Raw genomic sequence first — 25,786 nt, 5'->3', positions numbered from 1 at the left:
CAGAAGAACACACAGCGAATGGACAGAGAGCAGACAATTGGGAAGGGGGAGCGAGGGGGAAGGGGACAGAAATAAATAAAAATAAATCTTAAAAAATAAAAGTAAAAAAAATTTTAAAAAGAGCTCTATTCAAATGGCCAAATATTAAATAAGCGCTTATATTAATACGTAAGTTTAAATGTTAATGAGATCTCTACAATGATAAAAATTGTAAGTCTTGATTAACAAAATTACTGTCTTTTCATAAAAAATTTTTGCCTAGATTGAAATGAATAGTTCATTTTTCTTCACAGGATAAAATAAAGGATGTAAAACTTAAGTGAATATTAAAAAAGATTAAAAGTTTGTGGGAATGCTGACTGAAATTTTAATAGTTTTTTCAAAAAAGTGTACTTTGTCCTAAAATAAGACAGCTGGCCTTCATAAAATCGAAAAGAACATATGCAGAATGGAACCTGAATGCATGTGGTAAGTTATAAAGGGTATTGTAGTAACGTTGGGTAAGGGAATGTGTTCTGTGAAGGTAAAATTTGTCTTAAAAGAATATAATTATAGTCTATATTGGTATAAATAATCATAAGAAGTTTAACGAAGCATTGTTTAAATTAAGGTATTTAAATGGCTAATTCCAAAAAGTCATTATTAGACAAAATCTGAATTAACAATAAAAATAAAAGGTAATTTTATAACAAGAAAACTTGTCAGCAGCCAGCCTCCCTTGCCAACTTGCTTCTAGAGGACTGTTATTGGTATTACATGCTACTAAGTATTTAAAGTGAAGAAAAGTTCATTATTTTAACAAGCTTGTTTAGTGTTAATGGCAATTATACGTTGTAAGAAGTTTTCCTGGTAATTTATATATGTGGGATGTATAGAATGTGTTTTTATTATTAAACAGAAAATAATTTTGTCCTAAAATAAAATAACTGGTTACTGAGAAAAGGTAAAATGAGGAACTAAACCTGAATAAATATAGAGTATAAAAGGTTCATGAAAACGGAATTTTTTTTATAGCTAACTTTTTTTTAAAAGATTTATTTATTTATTTCTCTCCCCTTTCCCCTCCCACCCCGGTTGTCTGTTCTCTGTGTCTATTTGCTGCGTTGTCTTTGTCCTTTTCTGTTGTTGTCAGTGGTATGGGAATCTGTGTTTCTTTTGGTTGCGTCATCTTGTTGTGTCAGCTCTCCATGTGTGTGGCACCATTCCTGGGCAGGCTGCACTTTCTTTCGCACTGGGTGGCTCTCCTTACAGGGCGCACTCCTTGCGTGTGGGGCTCCCCTACACGGGGGGACACCCCTGCGTGGCACGGCACTCCTTGCACGCATCAGCACTGCGCGTGGGCCAGCTCCACACGGGTGAAGGAGGCCCGGGGTTTGAACCGCGGACCTCCCATGTGGTAGAAGGACGCACTATTCACTGGGCCAAGTCTGCCGCCCGAAAAAGGAATTTTTATAGGTTAAAGTTAAATAAAATTTGATGGGTCTGCCTATAAAGTTTTAAAGGTTTAGTACCAAGTAGTATACTGATGCAAAGTTAAAATTTTGTTCTTTCTCAAAGTCTCTCAAGTCATTAGCCTGTTTTGGTAAAAGTTTATGAAAAGTTTTTATCCTAAATAATCAGTATACAAAGAAAGTGTTTTATCAAACTAGCTTCTTGTGTTTTAACCCCATCATTTCCTTGGTGTTTAAAAAGGAAAAGGTCTTATCTCTTTTAAAGGAATATAATCCAAACCTGCTTTCTCAAAATCAAATCCTGAAAAGTAGCTTTATATTTCAAACTAGTTACAAGAGATTTGTTCTTTTACCTTGAAAGAAAAATTAAGGTAATAAAATAGTTGAAGTTCATTTAATATAAGTTGAATGGAAGGTGTTTAAAAGTGTTATGAAATTAACAGGATTCTTTAACCCTCTGTTAATTAAAGTTGTATGAGTAAAAGGTTCATGACTGCTTAAGAGTGTATAATTTTACCAATATTTCAACATATTAAACAAATGTACAATATGGTTAATTATGGTTTTAATTATTATAAAAAAGTGTGTCACAGAAACAACCTCACCATAAATTAAAGTAACAACATTGTAGTACACAGCAGTCCCAAATATTGCTAGTTTGTTGCAAAAAATTAATATCCAACTCTGTCACTATCACTTTGTTTTAAAACGTGCTAAGACTTTTTTGTAGTATTTCCTTAGGCAAGTCAAGCCAGCCTGCATTCTCCTACCCATAGAAAAATCAACAATAGACTTTTGTAGTGCCTCCCTAAGGCTCTGTGCATAGCCCAACCATCAGTACTGGCATGGTGATAATAATCTGGCTGCATAGAAAAAAATTGGTGGCTGAAACTACCGATGACATTATGTTAACCACTAATCCTTTTTTCAGAATGAAAAGAAACATCAGGGACAAGAGTACCTTATCTTAAGAGCCTGAACTAGGCAAACAATTGGGACAGGCTACAAAGTACCTGCTGCTCTACCAAATTCCTAAATGTTGTTTGGTTAGGTGGGATAAAACTAAGCCCTCTGTTGTAGCTGATGGAGTGCAATGTTTTCTCATGTTAATAGAGTTTGTAACATTGTTGAAGTGCTGAAAATATTTCATCCCTCATTTAGCTCAAATACTAAAACCACTGTATGCATTAATTGGGAAAAGTCCTTCATGGAAGTAGGAAAATCTCCAGCAAGCTGCTTTAAATAATAATAAAAGGAAGGTCAACTGTGGACATTAACTTAGCCTATGAATTGGCTGTGGCAAGCACCAATATTGGCTTTGGGTGGAGTTTGTGGCAAAAGCAAAATTCTAAACAAGTATCCCTTGGATTTTTAATCACAATTCTGGAAAGAGGCCAAAAGTACAATATGAAAAAGCAATTGTGTGCAGCATGGGAGGTCCTGCTAAAAGTGAAAGATTTATCCCAATAGTGTCTGGTCACTCTAAAGACGGCCATCCCTATCCAGGGGTGGATTGCTAATACTAAAAGCAAGACAGAAATTATGGGCTGCTGTAAATCACCTTCAGATTATGAAAAAGCATCCAGGATACCTGCTAGTAGTAACAGGTGACTGTCACATCCTAGCCCACTCCACTAACATCCCTTTTAGGACTGTTGACACAGATGCCTTTGTGAAGATCCAGGGCCCTACCACTGAAACCTGAGAAAAGGCAAAAGTGGCTCCACTGAAAAGGTGAACATCATGAGTACCAAACCTTGTGACTAGCCCAGAAGTTCCGGCTGTCTGTTACTTGCCAACAGCTCATAAACATCCCCCATAAATTCCTTCATGCTTACTCCAATGACTGTGACATCAGATCCCTCCTGCTCTTGAGAGGAATGAGCCCTCAGATGCATGATTCAAACCCTCGGGGGAGTAATACAACAAAAAACAACCTGAGCTGTATTCATTACTTTACAAAAACAAAAAGGGAGAATTGTGGATATAAAGCCAGAGGTTAAAATACTTCACTGAGACCTGCGGCAATTGCTGCCATGCGTCACATTAACTTTACAAATCCTGGAACTGTGAACTTGAAGCTTGTATCTGCCTATAGACTTTGGGCCTGTGTGCCCTCTCCTTATGCCATTGTGGCAGGAACTGTTAACGTTACAAAAGGAAAACGGACACTGGCCCCTTGCGCTAATGATACTCATAGTCATAACCTACAAATGAATTTGTGGAAAATATTTAATTGCTCCTACTTATGAATGGTTGGGAAATATAAATAAGACAAGACAGTATTTGACCCTTGATCAAACATATCATTTTAAAGCCTGGGATGGAGATCCATTTGTTTTCGTAACTGGTAAGATAACTATAAAGAATGACTCATTGTTTTATGAAAATGGTGCCTTGTATACATGTCTATCAGAAAGTGTGTTGCAGGATGGAGAAACGATAGCAATGGCCAGAAGAAGAAAAGGCATCTGGATACCTGTAAGAATGAGGTCGATTTGGCAGTCGTCTCCTGAAAGTCAGTTATTGCTACATATGGCACATAATTCTTGAAACTGACTAGACGCTTTATTGGAATGCTTATTATAAGCATTTTGGGACTGACTGGAACCATTATAGGTGCCGCTACTGCTGTGGTAGCTTTACATGAAGGTACAAACACAACAATATGTACATGATTGGCACAAAAATGCTAGTGATTTGTGGCACAGTCAAGAGCATATAGATGAGCAGTTAAATAATCAAGTTAATGATTTGGAATCAGCTGTGTTACATATTGGAGATCAATTGTATAATTTAAATTTGTTAAGGGGGTTGAGGTGTGATTGGAATGAAAGTAATTTCTGTATAACTCCGCTTGCGTATAATTCATGAGATATAGTATGGAAAAAATGAAGACTCATTTATTAGGGCATATAAGTAATATTTCTCTGGAAATAATTACAAAGGAAAATATTAGAGATGTCTCATAATCAAATTCATGTAGCAAATGTTAAGGATATTTTCTCAGATATGATTTCACATATTACAAAATTTAACCCAGTTAATTGGTGGAAATCACAGCATTTCCTGTCAGCTTTAGGAATAGGGCTAATCATATTTGTTCTGTTGTTCATGATTTTCGCCTACTCCAGATGGTGCTTTAGAAAAGAACTGCAAAGTGTTAACAGCCATGGGACAAGCTAATAACTTGGTGCTAATGAAAGCACTGCAATGATTTCCCCTAGCCAAAGAGCTTGGCTGGTCGTCAATGACGGGAAGACTCTCAAAGGAGGGCAACCTAAGAAAGGCACAGTCATCTTGACTAAAACAAAAAGGGGGAAATGCTGGAAACTGAGACACAGTGGTCTCCCAAGAAGAGACGTGCTGTCTCCATAGCTATGCTTGCAACATAAGGAATGCAAGGGTTGAATGCTTGGATGGCTATCAGGATGATGCCACAGGCAGATAAAAATGAGCACACTTAGACTTGCACCTTGAGATAAGATTTTTTGAATTCCTTAGATCATGAGTAAGGCTACTAGTTAATTGCATGTTACTGCTTGTTCTCACATAGACTGGAGTATATAGAGTGACTCTTGTAAACAAAGTTGTCTCATGAGTCTCTACTCGCAGACCCTGATCCCAGCTCTCTTTCTTTCTCTTTCTTTCATTCTCCCTTTTCTCTTTCTTTCATTCCCAATACCCTTCGGGCCGACATTCCAACTATGGAACAAAACAAGTTAAGAATTCCTGCTTTATACAATGTACGCTGTTTTTTCTAATTATTTCTCAATTACTAGGCATGTACTATTTTACAGAATCACCCTAAACATTTCAGTAAAAACACCTGAAAGGTTTTTATCTTAGGGTTGTTTTCCTAGATTTTTAAAAATGGGATTATGAGATCAAGAGATGTTTAATGATTTCCAAAAGACTCCTAGTCTATAGCACAAATACCTGTAATCATGAGTGTGTACTTTTTGCTCCACAGTTTCTCATCACAATAAAGACCAAAGAAATGTTGCTTAATAGGAAAAGAATAAAGCAGAAAAGCAAATGTAAAAATGCTTCTTCACACTTTTGCATAGCAATGATGACATGAAAACCATAATTCTGAGTAATTTTGTCCTAAAACAATATTTTTTTACAAATCAGTTTGACAGAGTCAAGGACTGGAGGTTAAGAGTGGGCCATACAACAAATGAGGAACTTTCCTTCTTGGAACCTATTAGCTTGTTCAGATCACTATTCAGAAACATTAAAGGGATACCCAAGGGGGGCAAGTTTGGTGACACCAAAGAGAGAGGTATGACACGGTTTAACTGTGAGGAGGAAAAAGCAGTGGAATACACTTGGAGTGGATTACATGGTGTGGGAATGAAACTTTTAAAAAAATGAAAACAAAGGAATAGACTGTCACAGAGAAATGAAGTGTTCTATCACCTGTAATATAATTTAACTGTAGGGATCAGTCGACCATATTCCTCCAGAAAAAGACATTAACTCAAGCATTCGAATGGAATGAAAAGTCCTTAGATTACTTTAATTTAAATGGACTTTGAGTTCATTTCTAAAGTTGTATTTTTTCTAGTACTAACATAATGATTTCTATTGGCTCCAGAATCTTAATCATAAATAAAATTATAATGTAAATGTAAAAAAAAAAGCATGAGCAAGAGTAACAACAGTGAGACTAACATCTCTCCCACTCCCATATAAAACAAGAAACCAAAAAAACCCATTGTGTATGTTTCAAGAAACATATACACAAAGTCAAGAAGGAAATATTAAAACATGCATGGTCAAGGAATTAAAACCTAGAGTATAAGTTACTAGGATAAGGGCGAGAAGGGGTCTGATGTGTAATGTAGTAGAAGTTTTAATTAGCTTGACTGTAAAAATGTGTAAATGGATAAAATTGATGGTAACACATTATACTGAGTAATGAACGCAGCTGCTTTATAAATGAGACTGTGGCTGAAAAAGGGGTAGTCAAGGGATGTAAATGTCAACTGAAGGCAAACTAGGACTGAATACCATAGTGAACCCAGAGGTGGATGAGAATTGGGGTTAACAGTACAAATACAAGAGCTAGAACAAATGTACGCCACTATTACAAGGTGGTTAAGACTATGGATTTGCATGGGAAAAATACAAGTAACGTAACCTATGGACTATAGTTAACAGCAATTTTTTTTAATGTAAATTATCTTTTTTTTTTAAAGGTTTATTTATTTATTTCTCTCCCCTTCCCCCCCAGCCCCTGCCCCGGTTGTCTGTTCTCTGTGTCTATTTGCTGCATCATCTTCTTTATCTGTTTCTGTTGTCAGCGGCTCAGGAATCTGTGTTTCTTTTTGTTGTGTCATCTTGTTGATGTCAGCTCTCCGTGTGTGTGGCGCCATTCTTAGGCAGGCTACACTTTCTTTCGCACTGGGCGGCTCTCCTTATGGGGCACACTCCTTGCACGTGGGGCTCCCTTACACGGGGGACACCCCTGCGTGGCACGGCACTCCTTGCGTGCATGGGCCAGCTCCACATGGGACAAGGAGGCCCAGGGTTTGAACCGTGGACCTCCTATGTGGTAGACGTATGCCCTAACCACTGGGCCAAGTCTGCTTCCCAGTTAACAGCAATATTGTAGTATTCTTGCATCAATGTCAAAAAGTACTGTGTTAATAATGGGGAATATGGAAAAAATATAACAAATATACACCATAGGCCATAATTAATGGTAAGAGTCTGATAATGTTATCATATAATTTGTAACAAAAATTGCTCCAAAACCATGTAAAGTGTTGATGAAGGGGTGTTGTATGGGAATTCTGCACATTTGCATGGTTGTTTTGTAAATTCACAACTTCTCTAATAATAAATGTCATATATTTTTTAAAAACATGCATAGTACTTTTTTATGGACTTAAGATTTTTCACTTTTCTTTCCAGTTCCAAATTTTTGTGTAATCTAATTTGAATAAAATTAAATGTAAGTTATACATAAAGTTTATTTAGAAAAGCTTTATCATATATTTTGTTATTGAATAAGCTCTTTACAGTTTTAGTTCAAATAATTTTACTTGCAGTCATATTAATCACTTTTTTTAAAAAAGATTTATTTATCCCACTTTGTTTATGAGGTTGCTATCTGCTTTCTGTGTCTCCTCAATTTCTTTTTCATTTTTTTAAAAGATTTATTTACTTCTCCCGCCCTCCCCGTTCCCCCTGATGTCTGCTCTGTGTGTCCATTCACTGTGTGTTCTTCTGTGTCTGCTTGTATTCTCATTAGGCAGCTCCGAGAACTGATCCTGTGACCTTCCAGAGTGGGAGAGAGATGATTACTCTCTTGTGCCACCTCAACTCCCTGTTCTTCTATGTCTTCTTATTTTCTTTCCCATGTCTCTTGTTGTGTCATCTTGCTGCGCCAGGCTCTCCGTGTCAGCCAGCATTCCCTTGCAAGGCAGCACTCCTGCGTGGGGCGTCATTCCTGCATGGGCCACCTTATTCTCACCAGGAGGCCCTGGGCATTGAACCCTGGACCTCCTATATGGTAGACAGGGGCTCAATTGGTTGAGCCACATCCATTTCCCTCATTTTCTTTTTAGGAGGCATAAGGAACCAAACCCAGGACCTCCCGTGTGGGAGGTGCTTAATCACCTGAGCCACCTCAGCTCCCTGGTTTGTTGCATCTCTCACTGTCTTTCCTCTGGATCTCTTTTGTTCCATCATCTTGTTGCATCAGCTCGCCTCACTTGTGCCACTCACCTTCTCCAGTAAGCACTGGGAATCAAACTCTGGACCTCTCTTGTGGTAGGCGGAAGCCCAATCACTTGAGCCACATCTGCTTCCCTAATTACTTTTTATTAGGAGGTACTGGAGATTGAACCCAGGACCTCATATGTGGGAAGCAGACACTCAAACACTGAGCTACATCCGCTCCCCAATAAGAGCAGATTTTTGTGTTTGCCTGTTTTTGTTTTTAGGAGGTACCAAGGATTGAACCTAGGAACTCATACATGGGAAGCAGGTGCTCAACCATGTGAGTTATTAACACATCTACTACCCCATATTAATTATTTTTTAAATCAATAAAATACTCCTGGTATTTTGGACTAGGTACACAAATAACTGAATGACAATTTAAAAAAAAATACATACTTCGAGTGGGAAAATAAGGAATATTGTGGAACTTGCTCTGATTTTTCTATACAGTAATACTCTTGACCATGCCAATCATTTAACAAAAATTAAATGAGGGCCAATTAAGTGCCAGAAACTGTTTTAAGCAATATGCATACACAACAGTAAATAAAACAAAGCCCCTCTGTTCACCAAACTTATAGGTTAGTGAGGAAAGAATATCTAAAAAGTGTATCCTTGTCCAGATCATTTATCCTAAGTGCCCTTCCTACTCAGCTCCAGTCACAGTTCTATTTGCTCTTCACCTTGGACTGTCCCATAGTTCACATCCTTCATTTCATTCAGGTTTCAACTCCTCATCCTCTCCTTCTCTTATACCTTTATTCATTCTCACAACTTCTGCTACCTGAAATTATTATATATATTACATATATAAAACAGTATAGGGAAGTGAATGTGGCTCAACTGATAGAGTGTCTGCCTATAATATGGGAGGTCCAGGGTTCAAACCCAGGGCCTCCTGGCCCGTGGTGAGCTGGTCCATGCGCAGTGCTGCCAAGTGCAAGGAGTGCCATACCATGTAGGGGTGTCCCCCATGTAGGGGAGCCCCACATGCAAGGAGTGCAACTCTCAAGGAGAGCTGCCTTGCATGAAAAGCGTAGCCCACCCAGGAGTGGTGCCGCACACATGGAGAGCTGACACAGCAAGATGATGCAACAAACAAAAAAAGTACACAAAATCAAGCATATGTAATACACCTAAAGCAAAAACTATGGACTGTAGGAAATAAGACATTAATATTTTTCCACCAACCATAAAAAAAAACCAATGCTAAGAAACTGACATAAAGTACTGCAAATTGTATGACTCCATCTATAACAAAATGTAGATACAAATAAATTTATAGAGAAGGTATTAGACTAGTGGTTTTATATGGAAGGGGAAGAATAGAAGATTGAGAGTTGACTGCTGGGGGGGGTTGTTCTTTTTAGAATGAAAATGCTCTAATATTGACTGCAGTGATGAATGCACAACTCTGTAATTGGACCACAGCCACTGAATGTATGCTTTAGATAATCTATATGGTATGTGGATTATGTTTCAATAAAATTGCTTAAAAAAAAGGAAAAAAAGAATGCAACATTACCTTCCCTGGAATTTCTAGCCTCTGGTATGCCATACAAATTTGGACTTGCCAGTTCCTCCAATTGCATAAGCCAATTCCTTACAATAACTCTATTCATGTAATAAACATATACAAAACATATAACATAAATACACTTAATGTACATATTACATATATATATATTTGTTGTTGCCTCTCTTTTTTTTTTTCTTGAGGTACTGGGGACTTGGTAATGAACTTGGGAGCTCTGGGACCTCATATGTAGGAAGCCAATCCTCAACCACCAAGCCACACAGGGTCCCCTGAGTTGTTGTTTTTTTTTTTCATTTATTTGCTTGTTGTTTGCTTTTGTTTTTAGGAGGCACAAGGAACCAAACCCAGGACCTCCCATGTGGGAAGCAGGTGCTCAATCGCTTGAGCCACATCTGCTTCCCTGTTGCTTTTTTTAAAAAATTAGGCCAGTAAAAAGAATTTATTGGGAAATGGGGAAAAGAACAGAACTTGCTAAGAAATGGGAAAGAAGGATGGAAACGTGCACCAAGATTTAGTGCAGGCTCATCTAGGCAGAGAGAGCAGGTTTTTGCTTGTGTGGTCACCTTTTAAGCTATTAATTATTCTTCCCCGTACTAATCCTAAGGGGAAGGGCCCCAGCTGTTATTGGTTACTCCACCAATGGTGGGGTCCTATGGAGAGGTCTGTTTAGAATATGCAGAATCTCCTCTTGGCCCTGGAAAGAGTCCCAACTGGGACCTCAAAGTCAAGGTCAAGGTCTCAGCGGGGTCTCACAGCCACATTTTATAAATTGTTTCACTCTGCTTCTCCCACTAGACTATAAACTATATAATGGCAAGGGCTCTGCATAATTTTTTTTTTTCTTTTCTTTTTTTTTTTATTGACTTTGTAATAATATTACATTAAAAATATATATGTGAGGTCCCATTCATCCCCAACCCCCCTCCCTCTCCCCCCCCAACAACACTCGTTCCCATCATCATGACATATCCATCGGATTTGGTAAGTACATCTTTGGGCACCTCTGCACCTCATAGACAATGGTCCACATCATGGTCCATACTCGCCTCCATTCCATCCAGTGGGCCCTGTGAGGATTTACAATGTCCAGTGATTACCTCTGAGGCACCATCCAGGGCAGCTCCATGACCCAAAGACGCCTCCACCTCTCATCTCTTCCTGCCTTTCCCCACACCCATCGTCCACCATGTCCACTTTTCCCAATCCAATGCCACCTCTTCTTTGTGGACATTGGATTGGTAGTGTCCATTGCACCTCTATGTCAAGAGGAGGCTCAGATTCCACATGGATGCTGGATGCAATCCTCCCATTTTCGGTTGTAATCACTCTAGGCTCCATGGTGTGGTGATTGTCCTTCTTCAACTCCATCTTAGCTGAGTGTGGTAAGTCCAATAAATCAGATTGTAGGTGCTGGAGTCTGTTGAGGCTCAGGACCTGGTTATCACATTGTCGGTCCAGAGATTCAAATCCCCTAAATCTATCTTAAACCCCAACGTTAACTGCACCTCTATCACATTAGCATGAAAGCCTTATGAAGGGAGATCCCATCTGAGTCCAGATTCATCACACATAAACACCGTTTCCAAAGAGGGGCCATCTGCCCTGGTAGTCAACCCCATCGGCCATGACCATAACTCTCATGGGTCTCTTTAGCCTTCATAGGAACCAATATCTGGGGGTTGTATCTGCTTTATCTGTCTCTCTGACTCTGCTCAGTTGTGCATGAGGGCAATCCTTCTGCCAGCCTCCAGACTCTTTTTTAGAAACTCGTAGCCATATAAACTCATTTCTCCTTTCCATTTCCCCCTTACTTTAGGTCAAACAGCATTTTAAAGTCATGTTATTTTATGTAGACATTGATATTCTGCTGATCCGCATTGAATCTTCCATATAAGGTCCTTTTCCAGTTGCATCATCAGTTGGTATTTGATAGTGGTCCCTCGTTGCCAGGGAGGCTCATCCCCGGGTGTCATGTCCCACGCTGGAGGGAAGGCATTGCATTTACATGCTGAGTTTGGCTTCGAGACTGGCCACATTTGAGTAACATGAAGGCTGACAGGAGGAAATTCCCAGGCACAATGTTGCTCTATGCCTTGTTCTTATTTTAGGTTTATCAGCTCACAAACATAGTCATTAGCATCAGGGGCTCACTGTTGAACCCTCACTTCCTCCCGGTCCCCTCCGCTGTACCTGGGAGACTGTCGCTGTTCCCCTGGGGACCACGACAGGGGCTCTGCATAATTTGTTCACTACTATATCCCTATCACAGAAACTCAACCATTTCCCCCTTCTCGCTCTTAGTAAAAGTATGCCCAATATTTAGCTAAGTGTCTGGATTTTCTAGTGTCCCTTAAAGCTAAGTGTAGCTATGCTGTCAAATTCTAGTCAGTGAAATATGAGCAGAAGTGATGAGTATAGTTTCTGGGCTGTGCCTTTAAAGGGAGAAGGTTTACCTTTCCAACCTCCATGCTTACTGGAAAGCAAACATGATGGTTAGCCATCTTGAATATTATGAATACGGGACAAACAAGACCTAGGGGATGGCAGAACAAGACAAAAAACCTATTCTAATAACTTCATAGAGCAGAATCACCCTAAATAAGTCTGGCCTTCTACCTTGGTTAAGCCACTGTTTCTTTTCCAGTATCACATACAATTAAATTTTTATCCCAACAAATACAATCACCACCACCTGGAACAAGACCTCGTAATATGAAGCAATCAATCAATAATCTTTGAATGAAGTAGATTAATTAGTTTCTAATTTGGTAAAATGAATCAGATCCCTTGAACTTGATCTCTTGTAGGTACACTAAGAAAATCTTGTTGGTACACTAAGAAAATCTAGTTTCTAAACCTGTGCGTAACTGTGGCTCAGCTCTACATCTAATATGGGGACCAAACTTGCGGGCTCTGACTGGAGCAGCCAGGAGATGCACCTCTAATTTTCAGCATTCACTACCTAAACTTAATTTTGAAAATTACTACCCCAATTTTTATAAAACTAAAGGATATAGTTGCTTTCATTCTATAGATTTATTTTTTATTTATTACTCTCCCCTTCCCTGCTGCGCTCTCCCGCCCCCCAGCTGTCTGCTCTCTGTGTCCATTCACTATGTGTTCTTTTTTTTTTAAAAGATTTATTTATTTATTCACCCCACCCCACCCCTGCCCCGGTTGTCTGTTCTCTGTGTCCGTTTGCTGCGACGTCTTTGTCCGCTTCTGTTGTCAGAACGTGTTTCTTTTTGTCATGTCATCTTGTTGTATTGGCTTCTCCATGTGTGCGGCGCCATTCTTGGGCAGGCTGCATTTTCTTTTGTGCTGGGCGGCTCTCCGTGTGGGGCGCACTCCTTGTGCGTGGGGCTCCCCTACGCAGGCGATATCCCTGCACGGCAGGGCACTCCTTGCGCGCATCAGCACTGTGCATGGGCCAGTTCCACACGGGTCAAGGAGGCCCGGGGTTTGAACCGCGGACCTCCCATGTGGTAGACAGACACCCTAACCACTGGGCCAAGTCCACTTCCCACTATGTGTTCTTGTGTCTCCTTATATTCTTTCTTGCCACTGGCACCAGGAACCTGTGTCTCTTTTTGTTGTGTCATCTTACCGCGTCAACTCTCCATGTGCACGGCGCCACCCTGGGCAGGCTGCACTTTTTTTGCGCTGGGCACCTCACCTTATGGGCACACTCCTTGCACGTGGGGCTACCCTACACAGGGCACACCCCTGCGCGGCATGGCACTCCTTGTGTGCATCAGCACTGCTCATGGGCCAGCTCACCACATGGGTCAGGAGGCCCTGGGTTTGAACCCTGGACCTCCCATGTGGTAGGCAGATGCTCTATCCATTGAGCCAAATCCATTTCCCTAAAGGATATAGTTTTGAAAAAATTGATTTAACTTAAAAGGAATCAAACTTTAGAGGACAATATCAAAAGAGACTCATCTTTTCCCTCAAAGAACAAGCAGTAAAGTAACTGTGAGAGGTCAAATTAAATCAAGCAATTATTGCATTATGACCTAGAGTAACTCAAAACCTAATGAAAATGGAAAACAAACTCAAATCCCTTTTTAAAAAGATTTTATTTATTTCTCCCCCATCCCTGTTGCCTACTCTGTGTCCATTCGCTGTGTGTTCTTCTGTGCCTGCTTGTATTCTCATTAGGCAGCTCCAGGAAGTGATCCTGGGACCTTCTGGAGTGGGAGAGGCGATTACTCTCTCGTGCAACCTCAATTCCCTGTTCTGCTATGTCTTTCTATTTTCTCTCCTCTATGTCTCTTGTGTCATCTTGCTGCACCAACTCTCACCATTGGCCGGCACTCCAGCGTGTTTCCCTCAAATCCCTTTGGTCTTTCATATTGCTCTCATCTCTCCCCTCCAGGGCTGTATTATCATGGCAATAGAGTTTAGGCAGAAATAATTGCCTGAAACTGTAGCTACCATGTTAAGAAAATGAAGTAAAGATGAAGAAAACTAATACATCTGCCTGACACCTTCTGGTTGATGAACATCAACTACTCCCACAATTCCAGACTTATCATATGAGAAAAATAAACCCTTGTTTGGTTACATCACCATCATCTGGGTAATTTGTTATATGCAGCCAAATACTTTAAGACTGTATAATGTGGAAAATTTAAAACTGAAGAACAAGCTTACAGTAAAGTTTCTTATCTTAGATATTTAATTTAGGCTAGGATAATAGTATGTCAAAGGACAAGTTTTTGTTTTGTTTTGTTTTGTTAAGATTTATTTTTTATTTATCACCCCCCTCCATTGTCTGTGTTTTCTGTCTGCTCTGTGTCCTTTCATTGTAAGCTTTCTCAGTCTGCTTGTCTTCTCTTTAGAAGGCAACAGGTAGTGAACTAGGGACCTTCCATGTGGAAGAGAGGCAATCAATCGCTTGAGCCACTTCCACTCCCTGCTTTGTTGTGTCTCTCATTGTGTTTCCTCTGTGTGTCTGCTTGTTGCATCAGCTCACCACACTATCCCATTGCACCAGCTTGCTGTCTTGCTCACCTTCTCTAGAAGGCACTGGGAACTGAATCCTGGACCTCCTGTGTGGTAGGCAGGTGCCCAAATGCTTGAGTCACATCCTCTTCCCAAGGACAAGTATTTTTAATATAATCATATATATTTTTAGGAGGTACCAAGGATTGAACCCGGGACCTTGTATGTGGGAGGCAGGCACTCGACCACTGAGCTACATCCACCCCCAATTCATTTTTTATTTTTTTCAATTCATTTTTAAATGTGTAGGTGGTATACATTATTTCTGCAGTTATTCTTTAACCTACTTTATCCTAACAGATAAGATTTGTCTGAAATTTAAGTCATTTAAATCTGTGGAAATATCTGATTCAAAAGACTATTAGCATGCTAGCCAACACACAAAAGCAAAGCAGCTTGAATACCTCAACAGAAGAATATTTCAAATTCGAACTAAACTCATTCATTTAATAAACACTGTGTTCCTATTAAATACAACAGAGGCTTGGTCCCAAAGATTACCAAAATGAAAAGAAACATGTTCCACTTGTCCGTATATAAGCTTATAATTTGGCAGAAAATCAAGTAAACTTACTCTGGAAAGATTTTCTTTGACTATCACTAAAAACCAAGAACTAGAGGGAGAATGTATTCTGCAACTAAAGATATATTCTTCCAGAGCATACTATGATCCCCATAAAAGGATGGGCAAAAGATACCAACAAACTAACAATTCACAAATGGCCCATGAATACCCACTATTGTCAGTAATGATCAAAGATAAAGAAACTAAACAAATAAACTAATGAACTAGCAAAGATTCTAAAATGACACTACACAAGGTGAATAAAAGGGTTTCATCAAAAAACCACTCTCATATACTGCTAGTAGAAATATATATGTGACCTTTAGATATATCATGTAGTAATACTTACTTATGATGCCAATTCCCTATATGCTGCTAGTACTTCTCTTTTCTCTCTCTCTCTTTCAAAGAAAAACATGGCATTGAAAATGCAAAAAGATTCATAGTTAAGGCTTAGAATCTCCAGGAACCTACTGTTTCAAAGCTGCCTTTATGCATCAAGTCAATAGGTGGCCGGAATAGATCTGCAAGGGTAGTTAGTTTCTTATCTATTGCTCCTCCATTTCTTAATTCCTGTTCTTGCCGAACTGCAACACAGGAGGATGAAAAGAGTTCAATTAGCCAAAAAGTAAAATAATGTCATGAATCTCACAGTAAGAAAACCTTGTTATCAACTGAAACAATTACTATACAATGTGCTTGACCTCAAATGTGAACAGAAAGATCTAATGCTGACTCTGAAAAAAATGAGGGGGAGGAATCTTAAAACTTGGTGTTACATATCCAAAAGAATAAAGGCAGAATTTAAATTCACTAAAAATGGGTAATAACCAAAAAGGTAATTTCCTTCAAATTTTCAAAACGGACATTAGCATAGGAGATAACTTTTATCTCCATTTATCTATTTTTGAAAGTGATCCTAATTCCTCTTCTGTTATTTCTGTTATTTTAAAGATTCTGGTGTGAGTCACAAATGCTGCTGTCACCCTCTCCTGGTGGGGCACAGGATCCCCTGGTGGACCTGAGTTATTCTGGGTTCCCCTCCAACTCTCCCCAAAATTATAAAAATTATCTGTACCTCAATTAGCTCATTATAAATCAATTATGGTCCAAGAGTTTCTCATATATTTTCTAAACACTAATTGCCCTTTTTTAAATTTAGAATTCCATTGCTAAAATACTACTGTATAAGGCCAATGGGAGAGGATGTGGCTCAAGCAGTTGAGTGCCTGCTTCCCACATGGGAGGTCCCAAGATTGGTTCCAGGTGCCTCCTGAAAACAAAAACAACAAAAAACTCAGGGGAGCTGATGTGGCTCAGTGGTTAAGTGCGGGCTTCCCACAAATGAGGTTCTTGGTTCAATCCCCAGCCCCCGTACTTAATAAAAAATAAAAAAATAATAATCATATAAAATAAGGCCAAGATTCTCATTCTAACTTATTCCACAGTAAGATATAAACCTACTGCAAACAACGATAGCCAAAATATTAACAGTGGCCTCTATGGGTGCTATGGCTTTTTCTTTTCTTTGTCAATTCCCTAAACAATAACCATTTTTCATTGTGATCATTACTTTCATTGACAGAGATCAGGATTCTGAGGGGAACTAGTTTGTTGTTGTTGTTGTTAATATATAGTTAGCATATAAGTGCTCATTCAGAAGTTGAATATCTAAATTTCTTAATTTCTGGATTTCTTACCTCAACTTATTATTCTTCTGTAACCAAATTAGTATATGGGATAATTCAGCTCAAGAGGGAATTAAAAACAATCACAGACTAAATTTTTTTGGAAAAAAAAAAAAAAAAAGGTGAATCCTCAAAGTAATTGGATCTGATATTTTATCACCTTTTTCTTCTCAAGAAAGAAGGATATAGAAACAACCAGGATCCTGACCTGTAGGGAAGTATATGGGTATTTTCCCCTACTGTGGTCTAATTTTGTTTTTAAAGAAAGAAAGGGAAGGAGGGAGAAGAAGAGAAAGAAGAGACTCCTAGCTCAACAAGTTTAAAATTATATTTAAGTTCACTTTAAAGTCAAACCTGAAAATGAAAAAAAGACAAAGGCCTAGTCTTAGAATCTGTAACATAAGTGCTTCCATAGGAATTCATTACCATAATTAATGTGATTAAGCTAATACCTACTAGTTTCAGTTTGAAAATCCCGGAAACCATCAAATATTGAACGTGCAGGCCGACGTCTTTTAGGAGCTTTGGAGGGAAAGATAGAATTGATTAAAAAATTTAAAACATTAATTTTTAAACTTAATCTCAAAGTTCCTTATCTATCAATATTTCTTGTTTTAAAATGCTCAGATTCATAATTGTTCCTTCCCTCAAAAACTAAAAATCTTAAAAGACCCCAACAATCTTATCTAACAAATGAAAAAACCTAAGGCTTCATTAAAAGATTTGACCAAACTTGATTTAAGAACTACTTCTTAGTGAGTAAATACACATGTAGAATTATAAAAACCAAAAGCATGCTTAATTTTGGAAGAAAAAAATGTTCCAAAGTTACATAATGTTTTAGTGACAGAAAGGTCAACAGAATCGGTCTTCTCATACCCCTGTGTAGTGTCCATTAGCCAATCCTTAAGTACTTCACACCTAAGACTAGAATATAATAATCAAAACCTTACCTTTCTATGTGTTTTTAAACCTAGAAACAAAAAAAAATCCCAAAAACCAAAAATAGAACATTTATGCACAGTACAATAAATAAGGACTTCTAATGATTCTTTCAACATGGGTTAAAAGTTATTGACTTACGGCAAGCCTGGACAGCAAATAACCAGAACAACGTTCCATGTTAATAAATGATGACTGGTAGCAAGATTAGGTAGAGAGTACCAAAGTGTCCCTTCCCCCAAATAAATGCATCTATCCTAACAGCCTGCATTTGCATAGTGTAACTGTTTTTATCGAAGAACTACAGAGTAAAAACACAAAACACAAATAAAAACTGCAGAACTAAATGTAAAAAACCTCATTTCTATTTAAAACATACCTGTTATTCATGCTTTTATCTGTGTATATCAGTATTTATATTAAAGAATCACATTATTTCTGGGAAGAGAGACTTCGTTTAAAATAAAGTTTACTTTTGAGTTGTGTTAAATTTTTCCAACAAGCATTACTGTTACATCATTTTCTTTCTGCTTCCACTTGTTTCTCTCTCATTTATCCTAAGTCTAACCAAGACCCTCTTCTCAGGCCACACCACCTTGAGCCCTAGTACCATTCTTTATTCCTGCCTGCTTCTTTAATATATGGTTCCCTCACTCTTCCAAACCACTTGCTACAAGCAACATCAGACCTCCATATTCTCATATAATAGAAGTACCAGTCACTGGGACCAGACACTAAGCCACAAAGAGCTAAGGGATTCAAAGACAACTTCAAAATCCTAACAGGAATGTGAGGGAGGTAGGGAAAATGTCACTTCCAGGATTAAGTTTGACAACTATGGCTTCCATCTTAGGCTGTTCTTTCTGGCTCCCTCACTTGCTCTATGGGAAGGAATTGCTGTCTCCCTGTCTCCAGCCAAGAGCCCTGTAAAGTGAGCTGGAAGCAGATCCACCACCAGTCAAGCTTTTTAAAGATGACTGACCATCATGACACTTTTTAAAGATGGCTGACACCTTGATTACATCCTTGTGAGAAACCCCAAGTCAAACGTAACCAGCTAAGTCACACCTGAACTCCAGATCTACAGAAACCAGGAGATAGCAAATGTTTGTTGTTTTAGGACACTAAATTTTGGGGCAATTTTTAGCGCAGCAAAAGATCTAACAGTCTATCTTAGAGCCTGAACGGACCTATTACATACAATTTTGTAATATCAAGAATTGGTCATTTGAAAATATTTGCTTACTGAATTAAACAAACATTTTAAAATAATGACCTTTTCATTATATAGTAGCAAAAAAATAATTACACCTGTTAATATCACTGATATCATTAGAAAGTCTTTAAGTACTGAGAAGCTGCCAAGCTCACAATGGTGATACATATTCTCTAAAATTCTAATTTCTGCCTGAAAGCCAGGGTTTTAAAGAAACAAACACTGTGAATTGTTTGCCTTGAAGTAACAGGCTCACTTTATTCATTTTCAAGAAAACATATGCCAAATGTCCAAGTCTAAATAACTATAGTTTGTCAGTGATCTTTCAAGTTAAAATGGTATTAGATGAAAAACAAATAGCCAGCAACCACCCTATTTCAGTATGAAGTGCTTTACACATACACACTATTTCATCACACAGAATATTAAAAGGATGTATTTTTGGGGAAGCAGAGTTAGCTCAACTGATCGAGCGTCTGCCTACCACATAGGAGGTCCAGGGTTCAAACCCAGGGTGCCTCCTGACCCATATGGTGAGCTGGTCCAGGCACAGTGCTGACAGGTGCAAGGAGTGCGATGCCATGCGGGGTGTCCCCCTCGTAGGGGAGCCCCACATGCAAGGAATGTGCCCCACAAGGAGAACCACCGCGCATGAAAAAAGTGCAGCCTGCCCAGGAGTGGAGCCGCACACACAGAGAGCTGATACAGAACATGACGCAACAAAGATTCCTGGTGCCGTTGACAAACAAGAATGCGAGTGGACACAGAAGAACACACAGCAAATGGACACAGAGAGCAGACAATGGGGGGGAGGGAAGGGGAGAGAAATAAAAAATAAATCTTAAAAAAAAAAGATGTATTCTCAAGGGTCAAGATTTCATGAAATAATTTTTACTGCTTCATCAAGTACATTATTAAATAATACTGGCCTCGGGAAACGGACTTTGGCCCAGTGGTTAGGGCGTCCGTCTACCATATGGGAGGTCCGCGGTTCAAACCCCGGGCCTCCTTGACCCGTGTGGAGCTGGCCATGCGCAGTGCTGATGCGCGCAAGGAGTGCCGTGCCACGCAAGGGTGTCCCCCGCGTGGGCGAGCCCCACGCGCAAGGAGTGCGCCCCTGAGGAAAGCCGCCCAGCGTGAAAAGAAAGAGCAGCCTGCCCAGGAATGGCGCCGCCCACACTTCCTGTGCCGCTGACGACAACAGAAGCGGACAAAGAAACAAGATGCAGCAAATAGACACCAAGAATAGACAACCAGGGGAGGGGGGGGGAGGATTAAATAAATAAATAAATCTTTAAAAAAATAATAATAATAATAATAATACTGGCCTTTACTACTTAAAAAAAAATCAGAAAATAAGTGTTGGAAAGAATGCAGAGAAATAGGAACACTCTTCCATTGTTGGTGGGAATGTAATGATGCATGCAGCTGCTGTGAAAAACAGTTTGACAATTCCTCAGAAAGTTAAATACAGAACTACCATATGACCTGGCAATCCTAATACTTCTAGGCATATTCTCAAAAGAACATACCTTTAGGTATATTCTCAGCCTTATTCATAATTGCCAAAAAATGGAAGTATCCCCAATGTCCATCAACAGATTACTGGATAAACAAAATGTGGATACAATGGAATATTACACAGCTATAAAAAGGAATGACGTTCTGATATAAACAACATGGATTAACTTTGAAGATATCATGTTGAGTGAGAAAAGCCAGATTCAAAAGGACAAAGATTGTGTGATCTCACTGACACGAAATAATTAAAGAATAAGCAAATCTACAGAGTCAAAGACTAGACTAGAAAACAGGTTACCAGAGAGTGGAGGCAGGGAATCGGTAATTAAAATTCATTGATATTTTAATTAATTGATTCATTAGTACAGTTTCTGTTTAAGGTGACGGAAAAATTTTGGTAATGAATGGTAGTGATGGTAGCACAAAACTGTAAATGTAGCACCACAGAATTATATATTTGAATGTGGTGAAAAATTAAAACCAACAATAAAAAACCAGAGGACTGTACAACACAGTGAACCCTAATGTAAGCTAAAACTCTAGACTGTAGTTAATAGAACAGTAATGGGGAGCAAATGTAGCTTAAGTGGCTGAGCGTCTGATTCCCAGGTACAAACTCCCAGGTTTGATTCCTGGAACCTCCTAAAAACAAAACAAACAAATCAACAAACGAAAAAACCAAATCTCCTTGGGGAGTGATGTAGCTTAGTGGATGAGCACCTGCTTCCCACGTACAAGGTCCTTGGTTAAATACCTGGTACCTCCTAAAAAATAAAAATAGCAAAATAATAATAATACTCTTTTCATCAATTGTAACAAAGGTAGTACACTAAAATAAAGTGTTAATAATTTGGAACACTGCATGTGTGAGGAGAGCTGTATGGGAACTCTGTATTTTCTGCACAATTTTTCTGTAAACCTAAATTCTTTAATAAATAATAAGAATATAGGGAGCTGATACACATACAGTATGTATGATACTGTATGACTGTGTTACTATGGATTAAATATATTGTGTAACACATTGCTAAGGGGTGTGGAGTTTTTCTTTTTGGAATAATGAAATAAATCTAAAATTTTTTTGTGATGGTGAATGCACAACATTGTGACTATACTAAAAGGAATCGATTATATAAACATTCGATAGATTGTATGGTATGTGATATAAAAAAAAATATATATACACACATATATATATAAAGAATGGCAAAAAGTTAAAAAAAAAACTAAAAGCAGGTATCTGCTTCCCATGTATGAGGTCCCGGGTTCCCCAGAACCTCTGAGAAAAGCAAAGAAAAAAGAATGGCAGTGAAGAATTCAAGATACTAGCGGTTTCACCCAATTGCTTTTGAACCATCAGGACAAATGTAAACACAGTGGGGAAAAAAAAGGGCAAACAAAATCTTATTATTATGAAAATAGTTTTGGCCTGGCAGGCTCCCTTAAAGAGTAACAGGGACCTTCACCTAGACTACACTTTAAGAACTGCTGCTTTCATTAGTGATCAGAAATGACGTATAATTCCCCAATCCCTGCCCTCAAGAGATAAGTAGATTTTAGAGTAAGTTGAAGGCAGTTTTGCCCTAACTCACTGAACTGTTCAAGAGTGAACTGCTGTTGGGTTTGAGTGATCATAGATGGAATGTGGTGTGGTGAATAAGAAGGCTACTGAATGTAACTTAAAATGCCTACTAAAAAATCTTTATTCTTTTAGTATATATTAGAACAAAACAAAACCCTGCTGCTGTAAATCAATACTGCTCTAAAAAGAAATAATTCTCCAAAGAACTTTTCATGTTATAAGGTCTAATAATGAAAGTTAGGACTGCCTAACTTTATACTAACTGTATAGTCATTCTCAATCCCATCCTTAATGTATATCAATCTAGAGATGAAAAGAGGCAGGGTGGTTCAAATGGAACTCTTCTGCCTCTTTCTTCAACAGCAAGATAGCACAGCAATCAATTTCCTATAGTCTTCCCCACTCAAAGATTCCTTGAAATAAAAAGATAAAGCTTCTAAGGATATTACTCCTCAATTCCAAAATCTATTCATAACATTTATATGATAAAAAATTTTGAACAATTCTTTATTACTTCTGCTATATTACCAGTATAATGACTGGCTAAATCAAACACTCCAGAAAGTACATGTTACACTATACCTCTCTTTCACTCACCTTTATTAATTTCTAATATAGAAGGTATATCTTTTATTTTGTGTTATAATACTCTAAAGCTGCCAAGTTAAAGGTCTATTCTATAAAAACTCTCAAACAAGTAGCATTTCAAATCAAACGACATGACTGATATAATTTTCTTCATCCCTTCCTTAAAAACTGTTTCTCAGTCTATATAATAGTCTACTTAAAACGTTGTATATATCTCTTGTTCTCAACTTTCAAAACAAATTATTTCTCCACATTACTGTTACATATAATATACACCTCTAAGTCTCTGTATAACCAATGAGATTTTAACTCTACTTCTCTTTTTTATAAACCCATTAAAGCTTAAAATATTTGGGTCACAAAAAAAGAAATTTGTGCTTATTAAACTAAAACTATAAATTTCCTTTAACACTGATTAAATGTTCCATTTTCTACCAGCTTCTTTCTGTATCAAGATAGCACAATTCTTTGTATGAGTTAGGGGTTATTTTCTCCCCTGTTCACAATAGGAGTAGTAGGAGCTGGTATGGCTCAGTGGTTCAGTGCCAGCTTCCCATATGCAAGGTTCTGGGTTCAATCCCAGTCCTGGCACGTTAAAAAAAAACAACATGAAAGAACACAAACAAACAGGAATAGGACTTTCAGAAATTAAGAAAAAGGAAAGGTAAGGTATATCAAGATAGTAAGAATTGGCCAGTCAAATAAATATCTAGGTTAATGAAAAATAACAAGTCCTTTATCTCATGATAAATTTGTTTCCATTACCAGGCAGTAATTTCTCTTTGCTATTTTTCCTCTTTTTAGCCTTCTCCAATAAATACCATTTTTTAAAAATATGGTTGACTCCTTGGAAAAAACTGTGGATCTGCTTCAGGGAAGATGGCGGAATAGAACGACATGGAACTCTCTTCTTTCCCAGAAAAACAGGTACAAGACAGGCTGAAATGGCCTAGAAAAAGATCTTCTAGGGCTTAGAACACCAGGCCAAGGCTGGACACCACCCAGAAGGGAGAAGGACAAAGGAAGGGAATCCAGACAGCAAAACTGTAGGTTGAAATCAGCAGCTGCTACTGCTGGCACCCTCCCTAAAACAAAATACACTTTAGAATTTGCAGGCCTCTGAGCCTGCTAGACAAAGGGGACTCTAGGGATCCCCCAACCCAGGAGAGGGGAGAAAAAGGGACACAGTGTAAGGCTAAGTCCACTTTTGACCTAGAAATTTGGTCTGCTGTGTTTCACCAGCCCTTCCAGGCCAGGTGGGGCCCTACCATTGTTAGCCTTGGAACCAGCAAGGACTAAAAGATGCTGGATTAGGAGATCCTAATCTCCCTCTCTACTAAACAGGATCCATTGCTGAGGACAGAGAGGAGTGTGGAATTACTCCTATCCAGGAAAAGGCAGAGGCTGTCAGAGAAGGCTGGAAAACTATCTCTGAAAAAGCTTGAAATACAAAGTTCTTAACCTCCAGGCAGGAACCTCTATCACATTGATGTGTTCTGTGTTGCAGCAAATACACTCCACCCAGGCATTGAAAAAAAAGGTGCCAAAGAGTGCCATCTGCTGGCATGCTGGCAGACTAAGAAGTTTACATGAGAAAATTAAGAGTAAATAAGAGCGGCTTTCCTCAACCTTAATAGCCTCCTTCCCCAAGGCCCTAAGAAGCGAATTTGAAACCCATTACTGGGTCCAGAGCCCAGTTTTGAGCAATGAACGGAAAATCCTAATAATCCAGGTTTAACCAAGAAAGAATACAGTGACACACAGTGTCCTACCACTAAATCCCTATAGAGGAGAAAGAAATTGAGCATCTGAGTAAGCTACCATCGTAATCAGATGCTTAGATATCAACAAAAAATTATGAGCCAGACTAAAAAAATGGAAGACATGGCCCAAGAAAAGGAATATATCAAAGTCTCAAAAGAGACGCAGGATTTGAGAAACTAATTAATAACAAGATGCACACAAATTTCCAAAATCAAATTAATGAGCTGAAAAACAATACTGCTAATGAGATAAACAACATCAAGAAGACACTGAGTGAGCACAAAGTAGAATTTGAAATTCTGAACAGAAAAGTAAGAGTTCACAGGAATGAAAGACACAATAGGTAAGATCAAAAACACATTAAAGGTATACAACAGTAGGCTCGAAATGACAGAAAAAATAAGTGATACTGAACATGTAACAGCTGAAATTTAAGAGCGAAAAGAACAGTGAGAGAAAAGAATGGATAAAATTAAGCTGGGGCTCCTTGAGTTCAATGAAAACAAGAAATTCAACAATGTATGTTGTCATGGGAGTTCTAGAAGAAGAAAAGGGAAAAGGGGCAGAAAGACTATTTGAGGACTTAAAGGGTGAAAATTTCCCAACTCTCATGAATTCACATGCCCAAGAAGTACAGTGTACCCCAATCAGAATAAATCTGAACAGATCTATTCCAACACCACGCAGAATATCAAAAGTTAAAGACAAAGAGAAAATTCTGAGAGCATCAACAAAGAAGCAAACCATCACCTATCACTAGGGAGAGGTCCCGGGTTTGGTTCCCAGTGCCTCCTAAAGAAGACAAGTGAGACAGCGCACTGATGTGGTAGGCTGGCATGGCCAACTGACTCAACAAGATGATGCAATGAGATGACACAATGAGACACACAATAAACAGGAGCAGAGGTAGCTCAAGTGATTGTGTGCCTCCCACCCACATGGGAGATCAATGGGTCAGTTCCTACTGCCTCCTAAAAAGAAGACAAGCAGACACAGAGAGCACAAAATGAACAGAGAGCGAGCACAAACAACGGCACAGAGAAATAAATCTTTTTTTAAAAAAAAGATGGAAGTAAATAACGCATTTAAAATATCATTGAATGTGAATGGATTAAATTCCCCAATAAAAAGATATAGGATGATAAACTGGATAAAAAAACATTAGCCATCCATAGGCTGCCTAC

The 25,786-nt window shown here is 38.6% G+C and overlaps 1 protein-coding gene across 2 annotated transcripts in view; it reads right to left on the bottom strand.

Moving 5' to 3' along the window:
* UBXN7 (UBX domain protein 7) overlaps window positions 1-25,786 on the bottom strand; it is an 87,392-nt gene that overhangs the window by 26,930 nt on the left and 34,676 nt on the right. For both annotated transcript variants that reach the window (XM_004465865.4, XM_023590988.3), the window contains 2 exons: window positions 17,446-17,511; window positions 15,776-15,888 (listed from right to left, as the gene is read on the bottom strand). In XM_004465865.4, the coding sequence (XP_004465922.2) occupies window positions 15,776-15,888; window positions 17,446-17,511 (179 nt within the window). The remainder of the gene's footprint in view (window positions 1-15,775; window positions 15,889-17,445; window positions 17,512-25,786) is intronic.

This window comes from Dasypus novemcinctus, chromosome 4 (genome assembly GCF_030445035.2).
Source record: "Dasypus novemcinctus isolate mDasNov1 chromosome 4, mDasNov1.1.hap2, whole genome shotgun sequence".
Classification (NCBI taxonomy): Eukaryota; Metazoa; Chordata; class Mammalia; order Cingulata; family Dasypodidae; genus Dasypus; species Dasypus novemcinctus.
The sequence above is the reverse complement of the archived record's forward strand: the minus strand, read 5'-3'. Positions and strand labels throughout refer to the sequence as shown.